At 37.7% G+C, this 25510-nt stretch overlaps 1 protein-coding gene across 1 annotated transcript in view; it reads right to left on the reverse strand.

Moving 5' to 3' along the window:
• Positions 1-25111, reverse strand: part of LOC141430509 (opsin-3) — a 48991-nt gene extending 23880 nt beyond the window's left edge. The window contains exons 1-5 of the mRNA XM_074091229.1: positions 24919-25111; positions 23598-23789; positions 15233-15448; positions 14206-14336; positions 5874-6013 (exon numbers count right to left, since the gene is read on the reverse strand). Coding sequence (XP_073947330.1) covers positions 5874-6013; positions 14206-14336; positions 15233-15448; positions 23598-23789; positions 24919-24971 — 732 coding nt within the window. The 5' untranslated portion in view covers positions 24972-25111. The remainder of the gene's footprint in view (positions 1-5873; positions 6014-14205; positions 14337-15232; positions 15449-23597; positions 23790-24918) is intronic.
• Positions 25112-25510: the final 399 nt, after the last annotated feature.

Genomic DNA, 25510 nt, shown 5'->3' on the forward strand with positions numbered 1-25510 from the left:
TTGGTACAGTCAAGGAAACTGAATGACATACCAGGATGGAACCTTTATGTTACAAATGTCATGTTGACATCCCATGTCAAAGAAATTATAGCGAAATTGATTATGACCAATGTGATCCAGTTTCCTCTACTTGTATATATGTTGCCGGGCCTTTTATGAAAGTAAAGCTTCATGTAAAAAAAAGTGTATAAGCCCTTTTCAAAGACCCGATGTCATAGTTGTATGTAACGTCTTGTATATAGGCATTCGCAAGTAACGCGAATCAATCAATCAGATAGAGTTTTTAAATAAAAACTGAATACGACTTCTAAGCCGTTGATAAAAATGGGTACTTCAACAACGTTCAATTTCGGAACCTAACCAACTTATCTGATAGTCGAATTTTATTCCCAATTTTAAAGCAATTTGTTCCCGCGACTCGTTCATTCCTTATCGGCATATGTACTTATTCCCTTTACAGTCCAAAGCCAATTAAAAATAAGACGGAAGCAGTCCTTCCGGGAATCGTCAAGGAATCGTCGGAAGAAAATTATTAATTGTCCTGTGAGCACAACAGACAGATTCGATTTTTTTAAGTCGTTTAGTGTTGGGCAAAGGCAAGCTTAGTCCATATTACCTACTCGACTTTTGCAACGTCGGATACTGACTGACTCTACAGAAGGACTGCCTTGCATGCATCCTAGCAAAAGGCAAAGTTGTCTTTACCCTATCTTTATAATCCCTACTAATCCCTATCCCTACTTATATCCTTCCTACTAATATTATAAATGTGAAAGTTTGTGAGTGAGTGAGTGAGTGAGTAGTATGTTTGTTACTCTTTCACGCTGAAACGGCTGGACAGATTTGGATGAAATTTGGCGGAAAGTTAGTTTATAACCTGGATTAAAACATAGGATACTTTTTATCCCGATATTCCCACGGGATAGGATAAAATCTCGAAATAACAACCGCTAGGCTTTAGATCATGAAATGGTATGTAGGTAGTTGGACGTCTGGAATAAACATAGTGACTTTTTGACCCGTATATCCCACGGATACCTAGGGATAAAATCTTTGAAATAACAACCGCTGGGCTTTTGAGCAATGAAATTTAGTATGTAGGTAGCTGGACCTCTGAATAACACATAGGATATCTTTTATATTCGATAATTCCCACGGATAGGGATAAATCTTGAAATAACAACCGCTGGGTTTTAGATCATGAAATTTGGTATGTAGGTAGTTGGATGTCTGAAATAACACATAGGCAACTGTTTGACTCGATATTCCCACGGGATACCTAGGGATAAAATCTTGAAATAACAACCGCTTGGGTTAAAGCCATGAAATTTAATGTGTAGGTACTGAACCTCTGAAATAACACATTAGGCTACTATTTATTCCGATATTCCCACAGGATAGGGATAAAATCTCGAAATAATAACCGCTGGGCTTAGAGTCATGAAATTTGGTATATAGGTAACTGGACATCTGGAATAATACTTAAGTGACTTTTTGACCCGATATTCCTACGGGATAACCGGTTTAGAGCCATGACATTTGGTATGTAGGTAGCTGGACCTCTGGAATAACACAAGCTACTATTTATTCCGATATTCCCACGGGATAGGGATAAAATCTCGAAATAATAACCGCTGGGCTTAGAGTCATGAAATTTGGTATGTAGGTAACTGGAAATCTGGAATAACACTTAAGTGACTTTTTGACCCGATATTCCCACGGGATTACAAGGGATAAAATCTCGAAATAACAACCACTGCGGCTGTAGAGCCATGAAATTTGGTATGTAGGTAGCTGGAACCTCTGGAATAACACAAGGCTACTTTTTATTCCGATATTCTCACGGGATAGCGGATAAAATCTCGAAAAATAACACCGCTGGGCCTTGATAGCATGAAATTGGTATGTAGATAGCCGGACTTCTGGTCAATAACACATACGCTACTTTTATTCCCCGTATTTCACTGGATAGTTTTGTAACTAAGGGACCCCATACATCCGTATTATTGTTATTATTATTTTGTAAGTTTTCTTTAATTGTATACTTACTGTAGTTTTTAAGTATTTAATTTGTACTTATTTTATTGAAAAAATGACTCTGCCAAGCTTCTTCGGCGCATTCTTCTTGGCAATGATGGTCTTTCCGAAAGTTGCTGGTATTTAAAAAAATGACGTGAAAAAGTGCCCATTGCGGCCTATTTACTGAATAAAATGATATGAATTTGAATTGGATAGGGAAAAATTTTGAAATTTTAGCACTGGTTTTAGAGTCTTGAATTTTGTACAGTTATTCACAACACAACCTCAATTGAAGACCACGATATAAATTTGAAACTTTCCAGGGGACTTTTGCAAAATCCCGAAAGCAATTGCAAACTACCAGACCGAATCTTTTACGCGTGCTAATCGCGGGTAATCCCTACTTATATAATATTATAAATGCGAAAGTAGCTCTGTCTGTCTGTCTGTTACGCTTTCACGTCCAAACCACTGAGCCGATTTTGATGAAATTTGGTATATAGGTAGTTTGAACCCCAAGGATCAACATAGGATGCCTTTTATTCCGGTAGAGGTCGCCACCGCGCGATAACCTAGATCCGCTAGTGTAAAATAAATCGTGGTAGCCTAGTGATTTGGCCTCTGAAGCAGGGGGTCATGGGTTCGAGCTTGGCGTCGCATCTTTGAGTTTTTCGGAGAGATAAAATTACATTTGAAATTTACCATGAGCTTTACGGTGCAGGAAAACTTCAGGAGGAAAATGCACATGTCCGTGAAGAATTTCAATGGAGTGAAGTTACCAATACGCACAGTCAGTCTGAGAGGAGGCGTGACAATCTGTGGAGGCCTGATAGTCTGCCTGCACCAACATTCTCTAAGGTAAGCCATGGACGGATGTACGGACGGACATGGTGAAACTACAAAGGTTCCTTCTAGGACTACGGAACCATAAAAAAATTAAACAATTGTGTTAAGACGTCACAACTTGCTATCGCCATACAAAATTTATAGTGAGTCGTATTCCGATATCTCATAAAAAGATGTCAATTGATTGTTCAACTGCTCAATTTTATGTACGGCAATGAAATTTTCACATAACACGTTACTGGCTTTAATACTTATTTCTAACTCCCTCTGTCAACTCCCACTCAGCTGTCGTTCTCAGGCCGTGAACTCAAGCGGCAGCTTACGACCTCAGACGAAATTAAAAAAAAAGGCGAATTAAAGTTTCAAGGCTTCTTAAGGTTGAATATTATTTATTAAATTGCTGCTCACCCGTCCCATATTCAGACCATCCCAAGAATATTTTGCTTCATACTTTCTATATGCATTATATTTAGTACCGACCAAATTTAGCAAAAAGAGGTTGGTTGGTATACCTAGTGCCATCCACGAAGACGCGTGGTTTTTAAAAATTAGACATTAATGACATTGTAATAAGAACCACGGCACGCGTCATCGTGAATGACTGCACCTGTATCTCTATTATTTACGTGTTAAATCAGTGTTATTCTACAAACTGTGAATTTTAAAAGCATTTTAAAATGATTGTGAAGAAGAAGAAACTTCTAAATAATTTATTGAATCAGGCGTTACTTTGCGGAGGTCCAATCAATGAACTTAAATAAATTTCTTTGCTCACCCGCTACCTAGCGGTCTTAGGTCGCGGGTGAGCAAAGAAATTATTTTAGTTCAAGAAGAACCCTTTTTTCGATTTGGGAAAAAGGTACCTACCTAATATGAACTGAGCTGTCTGTCGAAGCTAACGGAAATAAAGAAAAACACGCTGTTTAGGTATAAATTAGCGAATGATAACAATAACAACGCTCGTGCTAGTTTCCAACTGCATAACAAGTATAACAACTATTTTCATCAGTGGATAAGACTCGATCGCGAGTCGTTTAAAGTTTAAAACAGTTTAGTTTCAACTCCGTTCGGTTGTCGGCTGCAAAAACTTATCTCGCTAGGTTTTTTAATATTCTTAACTCGGCCAAGTATCTGTACACTTTTCCCTTGAAGTTATAATAAATTTTACAAATATTGGTATGGATGGAAACATTAAAAAGTCAAACCATTTTTTTTAAAAACTTTAGTTGGATCAATGGTCAGATGAGATGTGTGATGCTGATATTGAGCGGTAACGTAGGGTGCTGGCCATTCGCTAACTCAGATAGCACACAGGTTCAGAAATTACAGTTAAACTAACATTATGAAGAACCGACTGTTGAGTTCTAGACTACTAGAATTGCTTTTTCAATTTTGGTTTTTATTCAAAGATTTTTTGAGGCAATCGGATTTTTAATCTTTTTCATAATTTCAGTATAAAAGTTAACATATAAATTTGAAATATTATCAAGTGATGACGTATTTTAAATAAGTCCATTATAATTTTACATTTGCCACGATAATAAAGGAACCTTTCGAAGTTATTCAGGGGCCTCAATGGAATGGTCACTACTACCTTTTGGGTCCAAGGCGACGGGTGTGCCCATTTTTATAGGGATTGTGGAAGTTTCTGAGTATAATATGAGTTTGAAGATGTTTTTCTTGTATTGCCATTGAAATATTTCAAGTTGTCGAAGATTCTTGTATACATTTGTGAATGTTAACAACGTTATTAATTAAAATGATTAATGGTAACTACCTCATAAATTTTATACAAAAGTTTGTGAGTACGTGAATGCGAGCGTGTTTGACTCCCTCACGCTAAAAAAACAGTGGGACGGATACGCAAGAAATTTGATATGTACACAACTGGACATAGGTTACTTTTTATCCCGATTTAAATTTTTAGAGGGCATATTATTGTATTTCGATTATTATTATTATCCATTATCATTTGCATATCTTTGACAATATATTCGCAAATTTCTTACAATTACCAGACTTGTGTACCTACAGGCGAAGAAACTGAATCACGTACCGGGGTGGAATCTTTTCATATATTTATTTCGTTATGATTTCTTAGGAAAATGTATGGGATGTCAACAATACATTAGTAGGTACAAAGGTTCCACCCTGGTACGAGATTCTGTACCTATATAATGCAATTTTTCAGAAGGTAACAAATATACGAGTATCTATCTACCTATCTTAGGGTCCAGTGGAACTGGATATCAGTTAAGTCATTATACTTCGGCTTAGACGCGAATGAAGATGTGTCACCGAAATCCACATTTCTAAGTAAATCGCAAAGGATCGATCATAATAACACCTCATGTGTATTTAGGTGTGTGCGAACGGCCATTTCAAACAAGAAAAAGCTTTTTCCTGAGCGTTACTAACACGAAAGTATTTCGGAATTGATTCGTGGAACGAATTTGCGTTTATGAATACTCGTAAGTGGGGGAGACTATTGTGTAGTTTAGGCACACGTGGAGAAAATTCGAAAATTGTCGTTGTTGAACTTAGAATTTGTTACTCACTTTGGGTCTTTGCTATGGGCCTTTTGAAAACCATTTTGTCGATGATAAAAGAAGTCGACAGTCTCGAACTGTATATTTTTCTAAATCAACTTTAAGTCTAAACCATAAACACACTGAAAGTATCACTCTGGCTGAACAGAAAGGCTGGCTTGAAAATGAGATATTTAGCATACGTTGAACGATGTTCAAAGTGTAGGTACCACGTTAAAGGTTTGATAACAGTTTGAAATAAAATAAGAAACCGACGAAGAACCTTTACTTAGCCATACAAACCCAACCAGCGCTAAAATGTTACAGATTAATTTTAAAACACATATGTACCTATGCAAACTTGACACGCTGCCATTTCCTCTTGTTTGCTAGTACTCTGATACCACACCTTCATTAAGTTAAGTTTGAAGGAGCCTACGTGTATTTTCAATATGGTACGCATAGCCAACTAAGACTTACCGCGCTGAAGAGTTGTGAGTAAAAGTAGCAGATGAGTGACATGGGGATGCAGTAGCTCCAGACGAAGATACATGCCACGAAAACCTTCGTGTCCTGATCGTCAGTAAAGTAGTCGAATGAGCACGTCGTCAGGAATCCCTCTGTGAACAAGGCCATAAAAAAATGGTAAACCTTTTCTGCCTTGTTTATGTAGAACTAGCTTTTGCCCGCGGCTTCGCTCGCGTTAAATTTGGAGTAACATACATTTACTTTCTGAGATCCTTTTTTCGTGTTTTGATTAATTCTTCGGAGAATTATATGGAAATACAAATACGGACAGATTTTCTTTTAGACAGATGGTGCAAATTTTGTAAAACAAAAATCGACCTACATACGTAATTAATTATGATTCTTACCAACTTTGAAACCCTGCTTCGCTGATTGAGGGTTGGAATTTTAGAAAACGTTAAAGTACATACTACGCGTTTCTTTTGCCCCCGACTTCATACACGATATAGGATTATATCCCGAGAAATTGTAAAGTTCCCGCGGGACATGAACTACTGTTATGATCTATTTCAATATTCTTAATTATCGATTAGAGACACATTGTAGCTTTCTATTATTGAAATAATTATGAAAATCTGCCTCAAAGTTGAAACTTATTTTTATTCTGCGGAAAGTTTGCATTTTTTTGTAAAGTAGTAGTCTAATGTCAATCAGGGATAGTTTCAGAGATGACCCCCAACAAACAAAGGAACAAAAAAAGTTGAGATATTTTCCTATTCTTTCTATTTCTCTAATCTTTGCCCTAGTGCACCTCTGCATTACTTTAGGTCCATCTATGCCAAATTTTCACACCGTAGCATGCTGAACGGTTGTGTTGCTCTGAAGATGAGCTCTGGTTGAGTTCGAAACGCGTCAGTGTAAAGTGGTGGTGGTGATAGATGGATTTGTATGATTTGTGTGTTCTTACAGTGTGGAGGTGGAGGAACTGCATGAACACACATTGCATGGGCACAAAAGTAGCTATCATAAAGGTCGCGGGTGAGCAAAGTAATTGTGTCAGCTCGTTGAACGTACATGTAAAATTTCGTATCTATGCTATCAGCCCTTGAAGAGTTCCGTCATCAGCAGGCGACCCTGGCTGCAGCATCAGGCGATGTATATCATATAAACGCATTGTCATTGAAATTTAACAATCATGTAAAGCCTTTTGCGTGTGCCATCAACTTTTGAGGAGTTCCCTTCTTCGGAGACGATCCTCGCCAGGATGAGCAGGATGTCACTGCTAAATAATTGTTACCAGATTTACATCAGTTTGCCAAATCTCCAGTCCCCAGTTTAATTGGTTTAGCTTATGCGTTTTCTGATTCTGATTCAGTTGGTAAAAGTATATTAAATCCTCTTTATTCGTTTTATCCCGTGGGATATTCGGAAAATCTTTGAAACAGTTTTTACCTACTTGCATGCCAAATTTGAAGTTTCTAATAAGTATAGTTACGCAAATAGGGCCATTTTGAAGTGAAAATATGAATCCCATTTTATTTCCTATCCCGAGGGAATTATGATAAATCCTGAAAATTGTTTTTAGCTGTTAGTATTACCTACTTGTTTACCAAATTTGAAGTCTCTTATAATTATAGTTACGGAAAAAGGGTCATTAATTAAAAGTGAAAATACAAATCCCATTTATTCACTATCCCGTGGGAATTTCGTAAAATCCTGAAAAGCGTTTTTAGCTGTTAGTATTAACAACTTGCATGCCAAATTTGAAGTTTCTAATGATTAAAGTTACTGAAATAGGGCCATTTCGAAGTGAAAATATAAATCCCATTTATTCCCTACCTATCCCGTGGGAATTTCGAAAAATCCTTTCTTAGTGCGCGTCTACACCTATTAAGGAACATATATTCCAAATTTTAAGTTTTTAGACAAGCGGTTTGAGCTGTGCGTTGATCTATGTATAAGTCAGTCAGTCAGTCAGTTTCTTCTTTTATTTAAATAGATGTATAAAATGTAAGATTTAGAATTGGACCTTGGGTAAACCTATGTTTTTGTGCCACTGTCTCAGGTAAGTTAAAACAAATTAAAAGGGATTGGAGCGAAGATATGGGTTTGAAAATAGAAATAATGTACCTACTGAAAAAGTATTAGAGTTTAATTCGTAGAATATGTGCTTTAGAGCAGTTTATGGTATGTTATATTACAAAACGCAGGATTTCTTCATGAATAACTACTAATGTACTTGTTTTCGTGGGTTAGCGGGTTCCTTTAAGCTCAATGGCCCAATAACTTATATTAAATTTTCAAAAATATTTTTACAACTAGTTACTACGGTATTGCACGTAATAACAACATTCCAACTAAATGAAGTGTGAAATAATTTAAGAACGAAAACACAGGAGTCTCTCCAACAAGAGCCGAACAATTTGTAGAAAATATCGATCAGAATCTAAAATAGAACACCATATTTTACCAGACGGCACGCGTGGAGGATAGCAGTGACCCGCAAACCGATGCTGTGGATGTGGAAGCGTTTCTAGTTTGGATCGATAGAACAAAATATAGGGTTCAGCTGAACGTATTTACTACGTTATATTGTATAGAAAAAAAAACCACCGTTGATAAAAAAAGTTTACTTAACTTTGGTAACTAAATACGAAACGATTTTTGATTAAAAGCGTTCTGAATTTGTGTAGATAGTTATCTTTTCTTTAGGTCGCTAGTAAAGAGTGTGTCGTTACCTACGCGAGGTGTGAAATTATATTCAAATTCAAATTCAAATGATTTATTCAGTAAATAGGCCGCAATGGGCACTTTTACACGTCATTTTTTAAACTACCAGCGCTTTCGGAATGACATCATTGCCAAGAAGAATGCGCCGCAAGAAACTTAGCAGAAAGTAATTTTTTCATAATAATATAATTACAAATAAAATACTTAAAAAAATAATAATAAAAATACAGGGATGTATGGGGTCCCTTAGTTACAATACTAAACACTAACTATATCTAAACTATATCTACGTTCAGTGGAAGTGTAGAATGCTTCCACCGTCATAATTTTTCAAATAATAGTAACAATAATTTAGTTCTGATCAATAATTTATATGTTGAAATTATTAAAAATTTAGTTAAAGCGTCACATTATTTTATATATAACCTTAATACTCGTATCTGAAATAGTAATCCGTTTAGAAATAAAACTGCACTTCCATCCATACATTTGCCACTTAATTTTTATTTCGTTTGCGCTCGACCCGTCCCGTAACCAATAAGCGGAAACATTAATTGTTGCGAACAGTTCACACGAGTGCAGTTTCATTCAATAGCAGACAATATTCAGGATATTGCGGAACTAACCTTCTATTTAATATGTTTGTTGCCATTATTGAAAATTATGTTTTAGTCTACGAGTATGGCCAACTTCTTGTTGTTGTATCTTGTTTGTTTGTAACATTACACTTACTCTCCGTTTTGAGACACATGGAGTACCTACCTAACATACAAGAAATCTATTTTCAGTCATTATTAATTATGAATTTATGATTGATGTTTCAACAGCATCAAATATATTCATACTAAATATTCGTAAATGTATTAAAGTATCCGAAAAGCGTAATTTCAAATTTTATTTTGAGATATAAACCAGCGTATTCGTATCATGACATTAGGAAATGGCGGCAAATTAAATAAAAATAAAATTGGCATGACACGTTTCACAGATAAAATAAAATCGGTTACAAATATGTCACTGATAGGACACACAAATACGCGCAAACATTCGTACCTATACATTGTTGGCATGAAATGTTTTTTTTATCTGTTCTTAATCTAATGATAGAGAGTGACAAACGGCGGATATTACTATTATTAATATTTAAAGGGTGGACTTATTTTCAGACACAACTAAACCAACATCACATCACAATCTCTCAAATGGCAATCCATGGTCAAAGTTCTTGCGCTTTGATCCATGCTAAACGCTGACTTAGATCGTCCTACAGTATGTTTTTGATTCGCTATTCGTGCGAGTATGAATAACCTAATTTCACATTTGTCACAATTCAATTTTGATTATAGCTACATTGCTGTTTGGCGGACTGATTTTTAGGGTTGCCAGATTTGCTTTATATCGTTCTTGCCGAGACTCGCTGGTCCTTACCCTACTTACTAGAACATTTGGATCGATGTAGCCCTGTCTAGATCTCCCTCAAGTTTAAGTAAGGTAACGTAACTCAACTTATTTTTTTTTTTACTTTTGTTTTTCTTTAGTAAGTAGGTAGGTAGGTACTACGTTATAATACGTTACGGTTAAGAAACCGTCAATTTCCTTCGGTAAACAATTTTCCAAAGACGCATAATCATAAATCGCCATAAGCATAAATTTCACATGTTTACGCAAGAATTACGCTTCAATTTACCCTTTCCCCGAACACCTAATCGTCTCTTAAATTACTGTAATTACGTAAACGCTTACGTTTGAGCAACAATGGCATCGTTTGTTTTGTTTTGAATTAGAACCCAAATTTCCGAGCCCTTTCAGGCCCGAGGAGCAAATTTGCGAGAGGCTTATTAAAAATTCCTTTAAGAAGAATGTATCTTGAGAAGACTCAAAAGATGTGTTTATGTAGGTGGTGAAGCTGTCTGTTATTACTTGATTTCTTCTCTAACTTGGAAAGCATATAGGGTGGAAATAGTTTATACATATAATAGTTGTTTTAAGTAGGTGATAAGTATGATTTTTTAGAACGTTTAACAAGTTCCATTTTAGAATAGCTTTTAAACCTATAAATGTACTGTTAAAAGGACTTTAGTGCACATCGTAGGTTGTAAAATGAACTCGTAAAGGACAGATCACGATTACAATCAATTTGCGGAGCGGCTAGCGTATTTCTATCCATTGCTTGCGCTGCTAACTAACTGCTGTTCTGCGTATATCTCAGCCACGCATCATAAGAACGTAAAAAGGAAAATTGTTAAGTACAATGAACCTGTTAAAGAAGTGTATAATAACGCACTAAACTAACCACATGAAAATAGACAGTGAACAGAACGGATGCATGCAATTTATCACGCAATTTGCACTCCAGCCAGTTATCTCGAATTGTAGGTGCAAAACAACATTTTGTCCTCATCAGGACAGCGGGCCGTTGGCAGTTCAGTGAACTTATTAAGGAACTACTAACTTCAATGTCCTTGTCTGAGAGAAGATTGCCTGTTATATCGATTTGGCGTATGGTCTTCAGATGTTGGATTAGACTTCAGACAAGGGCGGATCCAGCTTTATAGAGAACTAGCTTTTGCCCGCGGCTCCGCCCGCGTGGTATTCGGTTATCGCGCGCTGTTCCCTCGGGAACTGTGCATTTTTCCGGGATAAAAAGCAGCCTATGTCACTCTCGGGCCCATAAACTATATCTATGCCAAAAATCACTTCCATCCGTCGCTCCGTTACGGCGTGAAAGAAGGACAAACAAACACACACACTTTCGCATTTATAATATTAGTATGGATATGGATGGATGGATTGTGACTGAGTCACATGGTAAATTTTAGATATTTTTTCACAAATAAAACGTACACTTACTCGTACTTTTTGTAAAATACTCTTAACACAATCAATTCTTAGTCGTACGTATTTGACGTAAAAGTATTTTTATGCAAAAAGATATTTTTCTTATTCGCCAACCTAGAGGCCTGAGATGGGATACCTCAAGTGCCAGTAATTTCACCGGCTGTCTTGCTCTCACTGCAAGCACTGCTGCTTCACGGCAGGATTAGCTAGCAAGACGGTGGTAGCAATCCGGGCGGACCTTGCACAATTGCAAAATTTTATTAGGTACAACCAATGACTTTATAATAATACTAGCTTTTGCCCGCGGCTTCGCTCGCGTTAAATTTTGGGGTAACAATTAACATACATTTACTTTCTGCGATCCTTTTTTTCGTGTTTTGATTGATTTTTTGGAGGATTACATGGAAATATAAATACAGTAAGACGTTGTTTTAGACAGATGGTGCACATTTTGGAATTCAAAAATAAACCGACATACGTAATTAATCATTCATAATTTTAAAAAATGACGTGTAAAAGTGCCCATTGTGGCCTATTTACTGAATAAATGATTTGAATTTGAAATTTGAATTTGAATTCGTACCAACTCCGAAACCCTGTTTCGCTGAAACGTTAAAGACGTTAAAGTACTACGCGTTTCTTTTGCCAGCGACTTCCTACACGATATAGGATATAGGATTGTATCTCGAGAAATTGTAAAGTCCCCGCGGGATATGAATTACTGTTATGATCTATTTTAATATTCTTAATTGTCGATGAGAGACATATTGTAGCTTTTTATTATTGAAAGAATTTTGAAAATCTGCCCCGAAATTGAATTCACTTATGTTTATTCTGCGGAAATTTTGTATTTAAAAAAAGAGGTCTGTCCATCAGGGATATTTTAGTTTTCTATTGGTAATAGAATTATTTAAATCAGCTCAGTAGTTTCAGAGATTACCCCCAACAAACAAAGAAACAAACAAAGTTGAGATATTTTCCTATTCCCTGGGATTTTCTAAAAATCTTTGCCAAGTGCACCTCTCTATTACTTTAGGTCCATCTATGCCAATTTCAAGTCTCTAGCACCAGTAGTTTTGGCTATGCGTTGTCTGTCAGTCAGCCAGTCATGGTACTGTTCAGGTAGAGTTAGGTATACAATTATAAATAAATCAACCCTAAAGTTGAATTCACTTTTTGCTATCCCACGGGAATTTTGCGTTTTCCCGGAAAAACGTATCCTATGTTAATCAGGAATACTGTAGCTTACTTTTGTTGAAAGAACTTTTAAAATCAGACCCGAACTTGAATTCACTTATTTCTATCTCGCGGGAATTTTGCATTTTCCCGAAGAAGAGTAGTCTATACTAATGAGGAATAGTGTAGCTTTCCATTGATGAAAGAATTTTTAAAATCATCCCCGAAGTTGCATTCAGTTTTTTCTATCCCATGGGAATTTTGTAATTTCCCAAAGAAAAAGAAGCCTTTGTCTTTTGGGGATAGTCATATCACATAATATGTAAGAATTTTTTAAATCAGCTCCGAAATTGAATTAATTTATTTCTATCCCGCGGGAATTTTGCATTATCCCGGATAAAAAGTAACCTATGTCAATCAAGAATAGTGTAGCTTACTAACGGTGAAAGAATTTTTAAAATCGGCTCAATAGTTTCAGAGATTCGACTACAAACAAAGAAGCGAAAAAGTTTAGATATTTCCCTATCCCGTGGGCGTTGATCTATAAGTCAGTCAGTCAGTCAGTCAGTCAGTTTCTTCTTTTATATATATAGATATATCAAGCTGTTTGTTTTCCTAAAATAAATAAACATCTACTATTGTGCTTGAACCGGCCCAGGGCCCAGGAGGGGGGGTTATGACCCCCCCCCCCAATGGATCCGCAATTGACTTCAAACTGCCAAATCGGCAATGCAACGACCATCGATTTATTAAAAGCGTTAGAGGTACTTCGCCTGTAAATAATTCATTTACCGCGCGCGCTCGCGATTAACTTATTTGGGATAAATGAGATCTGACAGTCGAAACGTAATTCTGGGATTTTATGAATTATCACGAGAATTCTCAAAAATTACATCCTGGTCTTCATTTATACTTTGTATGAACATACGTGCAAAATTCCATGTCACTGGAATAAGCAATTAAAATTTTGGATTTTTACATAGATCCCGTGGGATATTGGTATAAAAAGTAGCTGTTCATTATTCCAGACTTCCAGCTGTCTACATAACAGATTTCATTCGAATGCACCCCGCCGTTTTAGCGTGAAGAAGTAACAATCACGCACTCACTAACTTTCGCGCTATATTTAAGCATAGCCTTGGAATTTTCATGGGATTTTTTGATCTGTCATAGTGACTTTCTCACTTATCGACTCTACCTAAATGATATCGATAATAATATTATCGTAAAATAATAACCGTAATATATTTTATGAAGACACTAATGGAACACTAATAAGCACTGAAACAGACTTGAAATATGAAATTGAATTATTAAATTAGAAATTGTTAACTATTCATGTGTATTTCACATTTTCGACTGCTCAAAATTGAATTGGAAGAGATCGCTCTTTAACGGTAAAACCGTCTATTGTTGATCTCCACTTTTAATCTTTTTTAACATGTTATGTATCGATATATCGATATTGAATATCGGAAGTCGATAAAATTTTAAGTCACTATGGCAGATCAAAAATATAACGAAAATTCCGGGCTTTGAATATAAGCAGTGTTAGATGGCATACGTTCTATGCCATATTCTGCTCAGGATTTGGTCTCACCTGGTACGTAGCGGCCCCATACTTTCAGCCAAGGCAGCACGGTGAAGGGCAGTGCCCAGAACCACGTGAAGACGATCAGAAGCGACGCCTGCACTTTGTTGATACGTCCGTCGAGCGGGCAAGATATTGTCCTGGCGAACACAAGAACTGCGTCTTAGTTATTTGCTCGAAGTGTATTTAATAAAAGTAACAACTAGAAAACAAACATAAGCTACATGGGAGTTAAGTTCTGAAGTTTGAACATGAGTCTCGCTCATAGTGAAATAGACGGATAACTCGTGTTTAATCGAGTTTCACTCGACATATTTTGGACTAAGTAGGTAAGTAGCCTTTCCTCTCGGAGCACACGCCACTGCGGCTATTGCAAGACGTGCACTGCGCACCACCGCTCTCTGATCACGCGATTGACGAAACTAATACCGGCACACAACTACCCACCATTTCATCGTAATTTTTTACTATTGTCAAATGTAGGGTGCCGTGGTGGCCTAGTGGTTTGACCTATCGCCTCTCAAGCAGAGGGTCGTGGGTTCAAACCCCGGCTCGCACCTCTGAGTTTTCCGAAATTCATGTGCGGAATTACATTTGAAATTTACCACGAGCTTTGCGGTGAAGGAAAACATCGTGAGGAAACCTGCACAAACCTGCGAAGCAATTCAATGGTGCGTGTGAAGTTCCCAATCCGCACTGGGCCCGCGTGGGAACTACGGCCCAAGCCCTCTTGTTCTGAGAGGAGGCCTGTGCCCAGCAGTGGGACGTATATAGGCTGGGATGAAATGTAGGGTAGGTAGGTAACTGATTAAAGACGTCTGTTATCCGTTTATTTCACTATGCCTATTGTGGAAGTTACTGAAATCGGATATTTTTGGAAAATTCATTCATATTAAGAAATCCTTCACATAATCTGTTCTGAAGCCAAACGTGGTTCATCACTGTAATACCGAAGATAACCTAGCAATTTTTTTACATACTTAGCAAATACTATTTTAAAAGGCCTCATTTAAAAGATAAGCACTATCACACTCACTTGTATCTATCAAAAGCTATGACAGCATTGGTGATAGCGCCGCCTATGCCTGACAGCGAGCCGAGCGCAGCGTATATGTCACAGCCGAGCTGGTAGCCAATCGTCGTCTGGTAGAACGAGTTGATGATCAGCAACGGCATCTCTAGCATCATCATCATGTCGAAGACGGCGAGGTTAATCACGAACATGTTGCTTGCGCTTCGGAGTGACTTTGAACTGTGGACCATTTTGAAACATGTTTACAAAGCTTTGAATGTGACAGGAGCAAAGTTAAATTCGCATCTTCTAAAAAAAAACCGATTAAACAAAAATTCAGGGAAATATTAATAGAAAGCAAAGGTCATGTCAGTCCGGTTAGGACGGAATGTCCGTTGCCAACACAGAGCCAATGAGAAATAGAAATGTCAGTCAAGAGAGCTAAAAACGCGACTGTGTGTACGGCTAAAAAGCCATTTACACTTCCAGCTTAGTCTTTACCTAAGGTAGCCAAGTCAATTGCTCCAAAAATTGGCTATTACAACAATGGTGGTTCATAATCATAATAGACTATTTTACTAATGTGCCAAAAGAAACTTTCCAAAATTGCGGTATTTTCCGTATAGGACAATTTCGGAAACTTATCACTATTTGGCATGGGGATTGAAACTTTCTATTTCTTAAATTTAAATTTCCTATATTTCTTGTGAAGAAGGAGACGCCGTAGAGTCCGACCAGAAAGTTGTGACAGATGTAGTGCTAGCAATGTAAAGCTAAAACCACGTTATGTATGCCAAAACTAAAAATCAATCCAGTAAGCAGCACTGTCAATAAAAATTGGATTGTGTAACATTCGCATGAATACGCGAAACAAGACATTGTAGGGTTGTCACCATCTCTGCGTTACTTTTTTGACTGAACAGTTGGTGCAGTAGCAGAACAAAACAGATAGGTACAGAAATCAATCTACATACAAGGTGCGCTCGAGCAACGCACACTTAGACACTGCTCACGGACACGATATCTCGGACCGGTTGGGACCAGTGCGAGCGCGAGTGCCATCCACTTGAGACATGCAGTTCGCCTTAGTACACATATATCTCATTGTTTGTCAATTGTGTTTGTTTACTTATTTTGTACAATAAAGAGTTTACATACATACATACACGCGTCTGTGAACTTTTTGTGCAATAATGGAGCAACAAAAAAAAAGTTATTTTAACTGTTCAGTGGACGGTTGTTTGAATTCACATTAAACGGTGAATTGCTGTTTTTTGAGCTATCAGTGCCACGACAGTTTTTTGTGCATTAAGCCATAGTTGACAACCCTAGAGCTACAGCCGAGCGTAGGTATGAAAAGTGAAGTACATACATGTGATTGACTTCTGTAGCTATCTGTTTTGTGATTGCAGGCTGGTACGAGTATTTGAACAGCGTTGTATGATTGCGCGTATGTGAGTGCCCCCTGTTACACATTTGGAACCAATATTATACGTAGTAAAGTTTGTTGCCAATCCATTTTTTTTAAATTTACCGTCACATTTTGGTCACACGATTCCCTTGTTAGGTTTGAGTGTAAAATTTCTATTCATTTTATTCCTAGTTCTGTGCTTGCAGGTGGACAAGGAGCGGCGGCTATTTCCGGCTCGGTGACGAGCGACAACTGCCGGGAACATGTCCACACGACGTTTAATGTCCTTTAGAAGCCGCTACAATTGCGACTCGATGTAACCTTGTCGAAATGAACCATCGCTATTTTATCAAAGCGGTCACCGTGATAGTTATTGTGAAAAGGCGTTCTGGAGGTCGCAGTTGTAGGTTTTGCTACTCGTATAATTGAAATCTACAGCGGCTTGGGAGGTTGACGTAGGCGGATTTGGCTAAGTGTCCGCGGTGTATAGGAAAGAAAAGTCACCTATCCTGTCCTGTCCAGGAATTCGAGATATGGACTCCTACTACTAATTCAGTTACCTAAACCTATGATGGTAAAAGTTGCTAGAAAAAGACCGTTTAAAGAAGTCGATAGGGGACATCAGAGAATAGGCAGGGATGTTGAATGGCGGAGTGTCGCAACTACGTATTTTTAGCTTCGCGAGAGTTCGAGTTAAATAAGCTGAACTGACTGCCAAACCGTCCTAGTTGAAGTTGCACCATAAGAAGAAGAAATGTTAAATCTTAAAATCACTCAAAATGTGATCGATTTAAATATGTTAAATAATGTGACTGTGTTTAAAAAACTACATTGGCCACATTTATCAGAGCTCTTCTAGTTAGCAATGTAACGTAGAAGCAGTTGCCATAGCCGTAATCAGCATAATATGATATCTTAAATAACTATTTAATAGTGCTTCTAATCTAATATTATACCAAAGCAACTACTAGGTACATAGCTGAATCTTCACTACAGAAAATTACAATGAAATAAATGTTGGTCCAAAAAAAATCAAAGCACAAAGCCCATCAGAAATCCACATTTCTCAACTCATATTGTCAATGCCTAAATTACAAAAGCACAAACTTTTCAGCGTTAAACTTTACCAAACTTTCTACACGGAAAGGACATCAAGCAAACATTTTTAATAAAATTATCATAATTCACGTTTCGCTTCGTCTATTGTCTTTATTCGCGTCCCAAAACGATACCCAAACGGGCCTCGGCGGAATTTTGAATAAAACGACCAAGATAAATAGGATTGCGTATAAAAATGTACTTTGTGAACATTGAAAACGTTTCTCGAAGTTGCGGCGGTAGTGGCGAAGTTTAGCGATGCTGCGAGTCTTTGAGACGGGTAACGAGAGCTATACTGCCCTCAAAACCAAAAGGCGGTATCTCAAAAAAAACTCTTGTTTTGTTTAGTTTAGATTATTTATTAATTCAATACGTCATTACATTATAATTTACATAAATGTCAGACTTGATTATATGTGATGCAGAATGTCTTAAGCTAGACAATATTTAGTATGAATAACTAAAAAGTGTTTTTTGAGATAGCGCCTTTTGGCTTAGGAGGGCAGTATAGAGACCGGCCATTCTCATTTCACTATGCACCTGTCGAATTACCGTACCGCTTTTTTCCGTACTAGAAACACGGTAATTGACTTGAGTGCACATATAAATGTAAATGGCAGCCATCCTTTTTCTAGATAAGCACTCAGTCTTAGTGCCGTGTGACGTTTGCGTGAAAAAAAAGCAAAACGGTAATTAGACGGGTGCACAATAAAATGAAAATGACCGAGACGATGTCAATTTGATATTCATTTGTGGATATTTTTTGGCAGCACTCTAAAGTTATAATTAAGTTCATCATCAATAACAGTCAGAGGAAATGATTTGCTCAACAAAGGAACGTTATTAGGTAGTGCTACGAGAGTTGAAGTGAATGATTACACACACAGCTACAAAAAGAACTGATTGCATAAAAGGAGAATGAATTAAATTAAGGAGTGAATGTCAAAATCCTGCTGTCATTACATGACATATTATTGTGTGAGTGACCTCAACTCTGGTGGCACTGCCTAAAGAACGCCACAATGAACGACTACTTGCCACTGGCATCCACCAGTTGCCTGCAAGTCTCACGATATCGCCAGTCCATCAGCGGCAGGCAGGTCGCCATTCGAGGACCTTCATTGATCGTGTACTAAGTAAAAACTTTTAAATCACAACTGAAAATAAGTCTAAGTCTTCTAAGTCTCCACACTCGTTTACGTACTGATATAACGTTTTAAACTTTCGTGATTCTCACTCATAGTCAAAATAAACGGGACTTATCACGCTAATTTTTACACAAGTAAAAACCAGGATGGAAGGATGGATGGATGGATGGTAGTAAGTATATCAGAAAACTTTCAAGGAAAACTATAAGGGCTAAGTTTGCTTGAGAATAATTAGTAGTTTAAGAGTAAATAGCAGCCTAAGGTATAAAATATACCTAAACTTGGAAGATTCCGTATAAAATACAAAATCCTTAGAAAAATATTACTTAATTTTTTCGTAATGGCTACGGAACCCTATTTTGGGCGTGTCCGACACGCTCTTGGCCGGTTTTTTTCTTTTAGTTATACCATTTTATTTTTGTAACACCCTCTAAGGAAAATTCCTATCGAAGATAAGGTTTCAAAACCAAGTAAGATACGCGCAGAAGTGTATGTAGGCGTTTTCTAGTGAACTATATTCTACACTTGAGGACGAAATAACAATCGACACAATATCCGTATTCCAAAAAAACAAGATGTGATGAAAATAATGTGCTATAGCTATTATAGCTGCTTATACTAAACTGTCATGTCAAATTCTTTCGGCAAAACTCCAAGGATTAAATACGCAGAATAAGGAAACATCAGAATGTACACTAATTACGAAATCAATTTAAATTTCGTAATGAGGTTTATAAAGTTTTTATTTCATCATAATCATCATCCCAGCCTATTTACGTCCCACTGCTGGGCACAGGCCTCCTCTCAGAATGAGAGGGCTTGGGCCGTAGTTCCCACGCGGGCCCAGTGCGGATTGGGAACTTCACACATACCATTGAATTACTTTACAAGTGTGTCCCAGAGTGAGACAAACAAAATGACATGGGCATTGAATGAATGAATGAATGAATAATTTTGTATTTAATACTATCAAACGTCCATTTCTATTGTTTCTTACTGGTGAGCCATTAAAGGACGTAGCGAAGTTTTATTCGTTTACTAATATCGAAATTAGCGCTAATAATTAAGCCACATAACATGGCAATTAATGTAAACTAATGTTGCCCATATCATATTTAGGTTTCACTTTAAAAAAAACTGATCATTAGAAACGGAACTGCGCGAGATATTATTATTATTGTTAATATTTAAATTATCAGGCAGGCAGTTGGCAGCAATAAATATTGGTGGTACAATGGTCGATAGAGGTGCGAGTCCGGATTTGAATCTACAACACTCTGCTAGAGAGGCCAAACCACTAGGCCACCACGGCACAGTTAAATACTTATGTTGAATTTTCATACAAATTTAGAACTGTCCTTTATTTAAAACACGAAGTTGTCATTATTCCAATGAAATATCAACTTCCCCAAAATAACAAAGGCGTCTCCGGTTTCAACGACGAAACCGGATGTTTTTGCTTTAGTTCTGTTGTTTTAGTACAACAGGTATTCAATATCAGTATAAAATTATATACCTAGGTACCGTATTGAGGGTTTGTTACATCATTCTCTAATAATAAGTTACTGACATTTTATGTGACAGATATCAGGAATTATGTGGGAGTTGTGAAACAGACCTGATAATAGATCACCAATTCTTCAAAAAACAATATGTGAGAATCTTAATTTGAAATTGCTTGGTACATATTTTTTTGGTGTTGATATTTTAACTATCATATATTCCTAACCCTAGAAAACCTTTAAGCGAAGAATAATAAGAAGAAAATTTTAAGCGGTTTTCTGTATCGTGTCTAAATTTTTGTCAATTTATTATTGCTTTACAAGCATTTTCATCACACTTGCTCGTAAACAGTGTCGTAACATGCAGGCTACCTTGGTTGCAACCCCCCAAATAAAACCCTCGACCTTAATGTGCTTGTCATGAAACCCGTGGTCGGTAAATGAGTCATTGCGCGTACACATTGTCTTGTCATGAAGCCCAAGGTCGGTAAATGAGTCGGTGCCCGTACTGATGGCGCTGCGCATGGCGTAGCAGCAGGACTACATGGACCACATGCACACGCACGTTACGTACAGGTTGAGGGCGACGCTGCCAAGAGCACAGCCTAAGGTATCGCCAATAGTTGGAAGAATTATATTTTTTCTTTTACAAATACAAAATTTTACTTGCAAATGTGATGAAAAACATTGTATGTCGCACGGGCGGTACTAGAATTACGAACATCGACTCATTAAAGCCCTCAGTCTTCGACTTCGGGCTTCTAATAGACTCTCGTTCGTAATTCCTTATTTACCGCCCTGAAGACACAATGTACTATTATTTAACTTGCAATTTATGTATGCGCGGGTCAAATCTTGCAAGTTGAATTTGACCCACTTTCAGTGGTCGAATTGACTTGAAATTTGGCATACTTATGTAAATCTGGTGACAATACAATAATCTGGCAGTATATCCTGCTGGTCCGGCCAGGATCGTCTCTGCAGGACAGAATCCCTCAACGGTAAATGGCATCGACATTAAATTTGGTACGGAAACGTAGTATGATAATGCAAGTACAGTCACAAAAAGTACAGTCGGCCAAAAAATCTTGTATTAAAAACGAAAATTTTAACAAAAAACTATTCCATAGTAACTGACATCCTTTTCATAGCCCAATTAGTATTCCACTTCTCGGCATACTTAGACATGGTCGAATTAAGTGATCTGGAGGCCCAAAGATACAAAGGAGCAGGGCCTTAATTTAGCCCTGGGAACAGTCCTCTCTTTTTCTGCACTAGTCCTGCCTGTGGCACAGGCTTAAAGCATCCTGATGACCGGCTAGCCCAGTGGTTAGAGTACCTGACTACGAAGCTTGACGGTTCAATCCCGGGTTCGATCCCCAGTCGGGGCAGATATTTGTATGAACAATACAAATATTTGCCCTCGGTCTTAGGTGCTTAATATATATTTATGTAAGTATGTTTTCAAGTTGCCTAGTAACCCATAACGCAAGCTTTGCTTACTTTAGGACTACCCCAATTGGTGTCAAGTATACCGTGATATTTATTATTATGTTATAAGTATCTAGGTCATCCCACCACCGTTTAGCTCTGCTTCTACTTCTATATCCATCAGTTCGATGCAAAACCACTTAAAATATATTTTTCTCGTAGTGTTTAGTTATTATATTCCCAAACAAGCTGCCGTTATTTGCTCTGTACCTATCATGTCCCAGCGAGCCGTTCAGAAACTTAATTAAATCACCGCCGGCGCGACTGACGGCTCTCAGCAACACTCGAACTGATCAGATTGTTCCACATTATTAACCGAGTTGTTGGTTTAACTAATTCCTTCTGAGTTTTGTGATTTAATTATAAAGGTTTTCGAACGGGCAGACGGTCGCGGCGGGGTGCTGCTGGCCCTATGCTACGAACAAAATTCGAACTTCGTATCTTGCCGTCCCGCTGACGCTAATATTATTTAATACGAGAGTGAGAGGGACGGTACGTTACGAACTTTGATTTTCGAATTTCATTGTATGTAGCCCCCTGCTCCGTGGTAATGTTTTTAAAAAGGAACTTCTATCTGGAAACTGTTGGTTAAGGTAAGGAGTACCGAAGTAAGCTTATAAAAGTGCCAAATAGGTATAAATATTACTAAGTTAGAAATATTAAGTCTAGTTAACCTCTTCAGCGCCAGTCATGACAGCCAATGTCAATGACACACGCCTCGGTCATCTAATACATGACCAACATTTAACCCAATCAATAAATAAGCACATACATTTATTAAAATTTAAATTGTCTTCTTCATTTCAACACTGTGTGTTCAACGATAGCTCGAGACTCTTTAAGAGCAAAAGTTCAAGCCATTGTAAGTGAAGGCACTCGGTCACACCGGCTTTGTACTTTATAAATGGGCATTTGAGTACCTTGTAAGTAGCCGCAAGTATTTAATTCAAAGCCTTCGTAAAACGCTCTTATTAAGGGTAAAATAAGACGCGCAATAGGTACTTACTCATTTTCATTAGGTAACTTTTTACATTTGTGAATAAGATGCAAGCGTAGGATATGGGGTCGAAATAAATCACACCCTCGCTTGAGTGATGTCTTAAGATCGTAGGTCTATCGTCCGAAAGTGCTATAATAAAACATATGCCACATTTAAACCTTATATCCCACGGGATTAAAATGTTCGTATGTAAAATCTCGTAATCTCAACACTAGGTTTAGAGACATGATATTTAGCACGTTTTTTTATGTCCCATTAATGAATGCATTTCAATACGATCGATAGATTTAAAGTCGTAGGCAACGGCTAGTTGACAAATAAGATCAAATTCGCAATGATGACGCCTTTGAGGTGCGGTGCTGAAGAAAGAAGCCCCGTATCCCCTGAACACCAATTCAGCCGAATGCCTTCATATTGCGAGAACTAAAAATCTCTTCGCGGCTGTCATCCGAGTGTCTAGACTAGAGAGAGTTCTAGAATATTTCAGTATATTGCAATGAAAGACTATGGCAACCTCAGAAAGCTAATCGTGACCGCCAAAATAGATGTAGACGCAGCCCAACACGTTGGTCTGATCAGATTTGCAACACTCTTGACTGACAGTTCACAACGTCTTCCACAGTGCCAGAGACAAAAATAGATAGAAAAAGTTGGTAAGAGAGATGCAGAAGAGAGGTCACGAGCTTCAATGCTGAAGAACACGACGCAAGGAGTAGAAGGAACAGTACTTCGTACTCACGTGCCAAAGATCCAGATGACGATGCCGTTTCCAGTAAGCGAGGTGATCATCAGTATGGTGTAGATGAGGGCGAGACAGTAGTGCCAGTATTTGCTGACGGCGGGGAAGTTCCGCCAGTGCTCGTGGACCATGTCCTGGTGCTCTTCTGGAATGTTCCATCCTAGCATGTGCTCCTCTACCTCTTTGGCTACCCTGGGAAAAGAACAAGACTTGATTTGGCTTCGGATGACTGTATAGCTAGCAAAAACTGAAACCTTCTGTCATTAATTACCTAGGAAGAAATGAAATGATTCCATTTTTTTTTGTTAATTATTGGTAGCAACGGGTTCGAAGTAAGCTACCCTTTGTGATGGAAAATTGATAAATACGGGTTATCGTGAAACAAATAATAATAAATGACGGTTTAAACTTCGGCTTGGGTAGGAGCTATCTGTGAGCTGATTGTTCAAAAGGTTATTTCCTTTACGACTAAGTAAGTAAATTAAGTGTTATAATTTGTCATTTAAAGACGAATCCAGTATACGAAGGTAGTGAATCTCAGGCGCGATATTTCAAAGGGACATAGGATGTGGAAATGTGTCGACCATCGATCAAGTTGTACGAGCTCCCGAAAACAAACGCTGAAAACGGGACTTTGTGGTAACAGTAGTAGGTTCGAATCTGCTTTGAAATGGCTGGTTCCAATAGATTAAGGGTTATGGAGTACCATTTGTCACTAACAATAGCGGTGATAATTGCCGATCGAGATAGAATTTTAGATAAACATACGAAAAGACGGGAATATTACAAATAAATGGCTTTTGCAATAGATTTTGGGGCTGCTGAAGTATGGTAACACAAAAATAAATGCTTATGAAATCCTTGTGAATTTTGTTTTATAAATACCAGAAACTTAGTGTAGTGGCGCAGCAGGGAAATGTGGCCAACCATATGAAGATTGCGTCTAGCGGACAATTTGAAGGACTATTTCATTATCAAAACAATATATTTTCAATACGTAATAATAATATGTGCTATAACTATCATTACGGAATTATCTCCAAATCTTTTGTCGGGACAAAGCTGAGTAGCGGCCATTTTAGCTTTGCTTGCAGTAGTAATCTGATTATGTAAAAACAGTCTACATTTTTGTCAGCTAAATTCATCATCAACATCCCAGCCTTTATAGGTCCCTCGCGGGTCCAGTGCGAAATGGGAACTTCACTCACACACACCATTGATTTGCTTCGCAGGTTGTGCAGGTTATCTTACGATGTTTATCTTCACCATAAAGCTCGTAGTAAATTTCAAAAGTCAAAAACAAAATGAAAAAGATACAAACATTTTCAATGGGTATGCCATTGGCCCGATGACGTCTGTGTAGTTGACTGCCATTTTGCGCTCGAACTCACAACAAAATAGCGGATTAAATCTGACCTAAACTTTGAGTCTTAACATTAACATTTGCGGAAGTTAAAATAAACAAAACTGTATTAAAAATAAACTTTTATGGACGAAGTGAGTAGTCCGACATTAGTCGCTTCTCACTTGTAGTGGTTGGAACGAGGCGCTTACTTTTATATAGAGCAAATAGTGCGTGCCAGTTAATTCCTTAATTAAATAAGAATAGTAAAGCTTCTTGTTTATTTGGTCAAGCATGAATTACATCAATGCCGGCCACAGGTTCTCAATCTGTGTCGGAAAAGTGATGAAATTTTTTATGGCATTTAGTTTTGGTTTAGTATAGAAGTTTGCACACGTATTCCCTATCCGCACTGGGCCAGCGTGGGATAAATACGGCCCAAGCTCTCTCATTCTGAGAGGAGGCCGAGATGATGATGATGACTCGTATTTGTTCTCTTTGTGTCACTTAGGAATTTAAAATCCATTTGTTCCTTTTTAGATACTGTCGATTATGAACCTTACCCACACTA

This window comes from Choristoneura fumiferana, chromosome 8 (assembly GCF_025370935.1).
Source record: "Choristoneura fumiferana chromosome 8, NRCan_CFum_1, whole genome shotgun sequence".
Lineage (NCBI taxonomy): Eukaryota > Metazoa > Arthropoda > Insecta > Lepidoptera > Tortricidae > Choristoneura > Choristoneura fumiferana.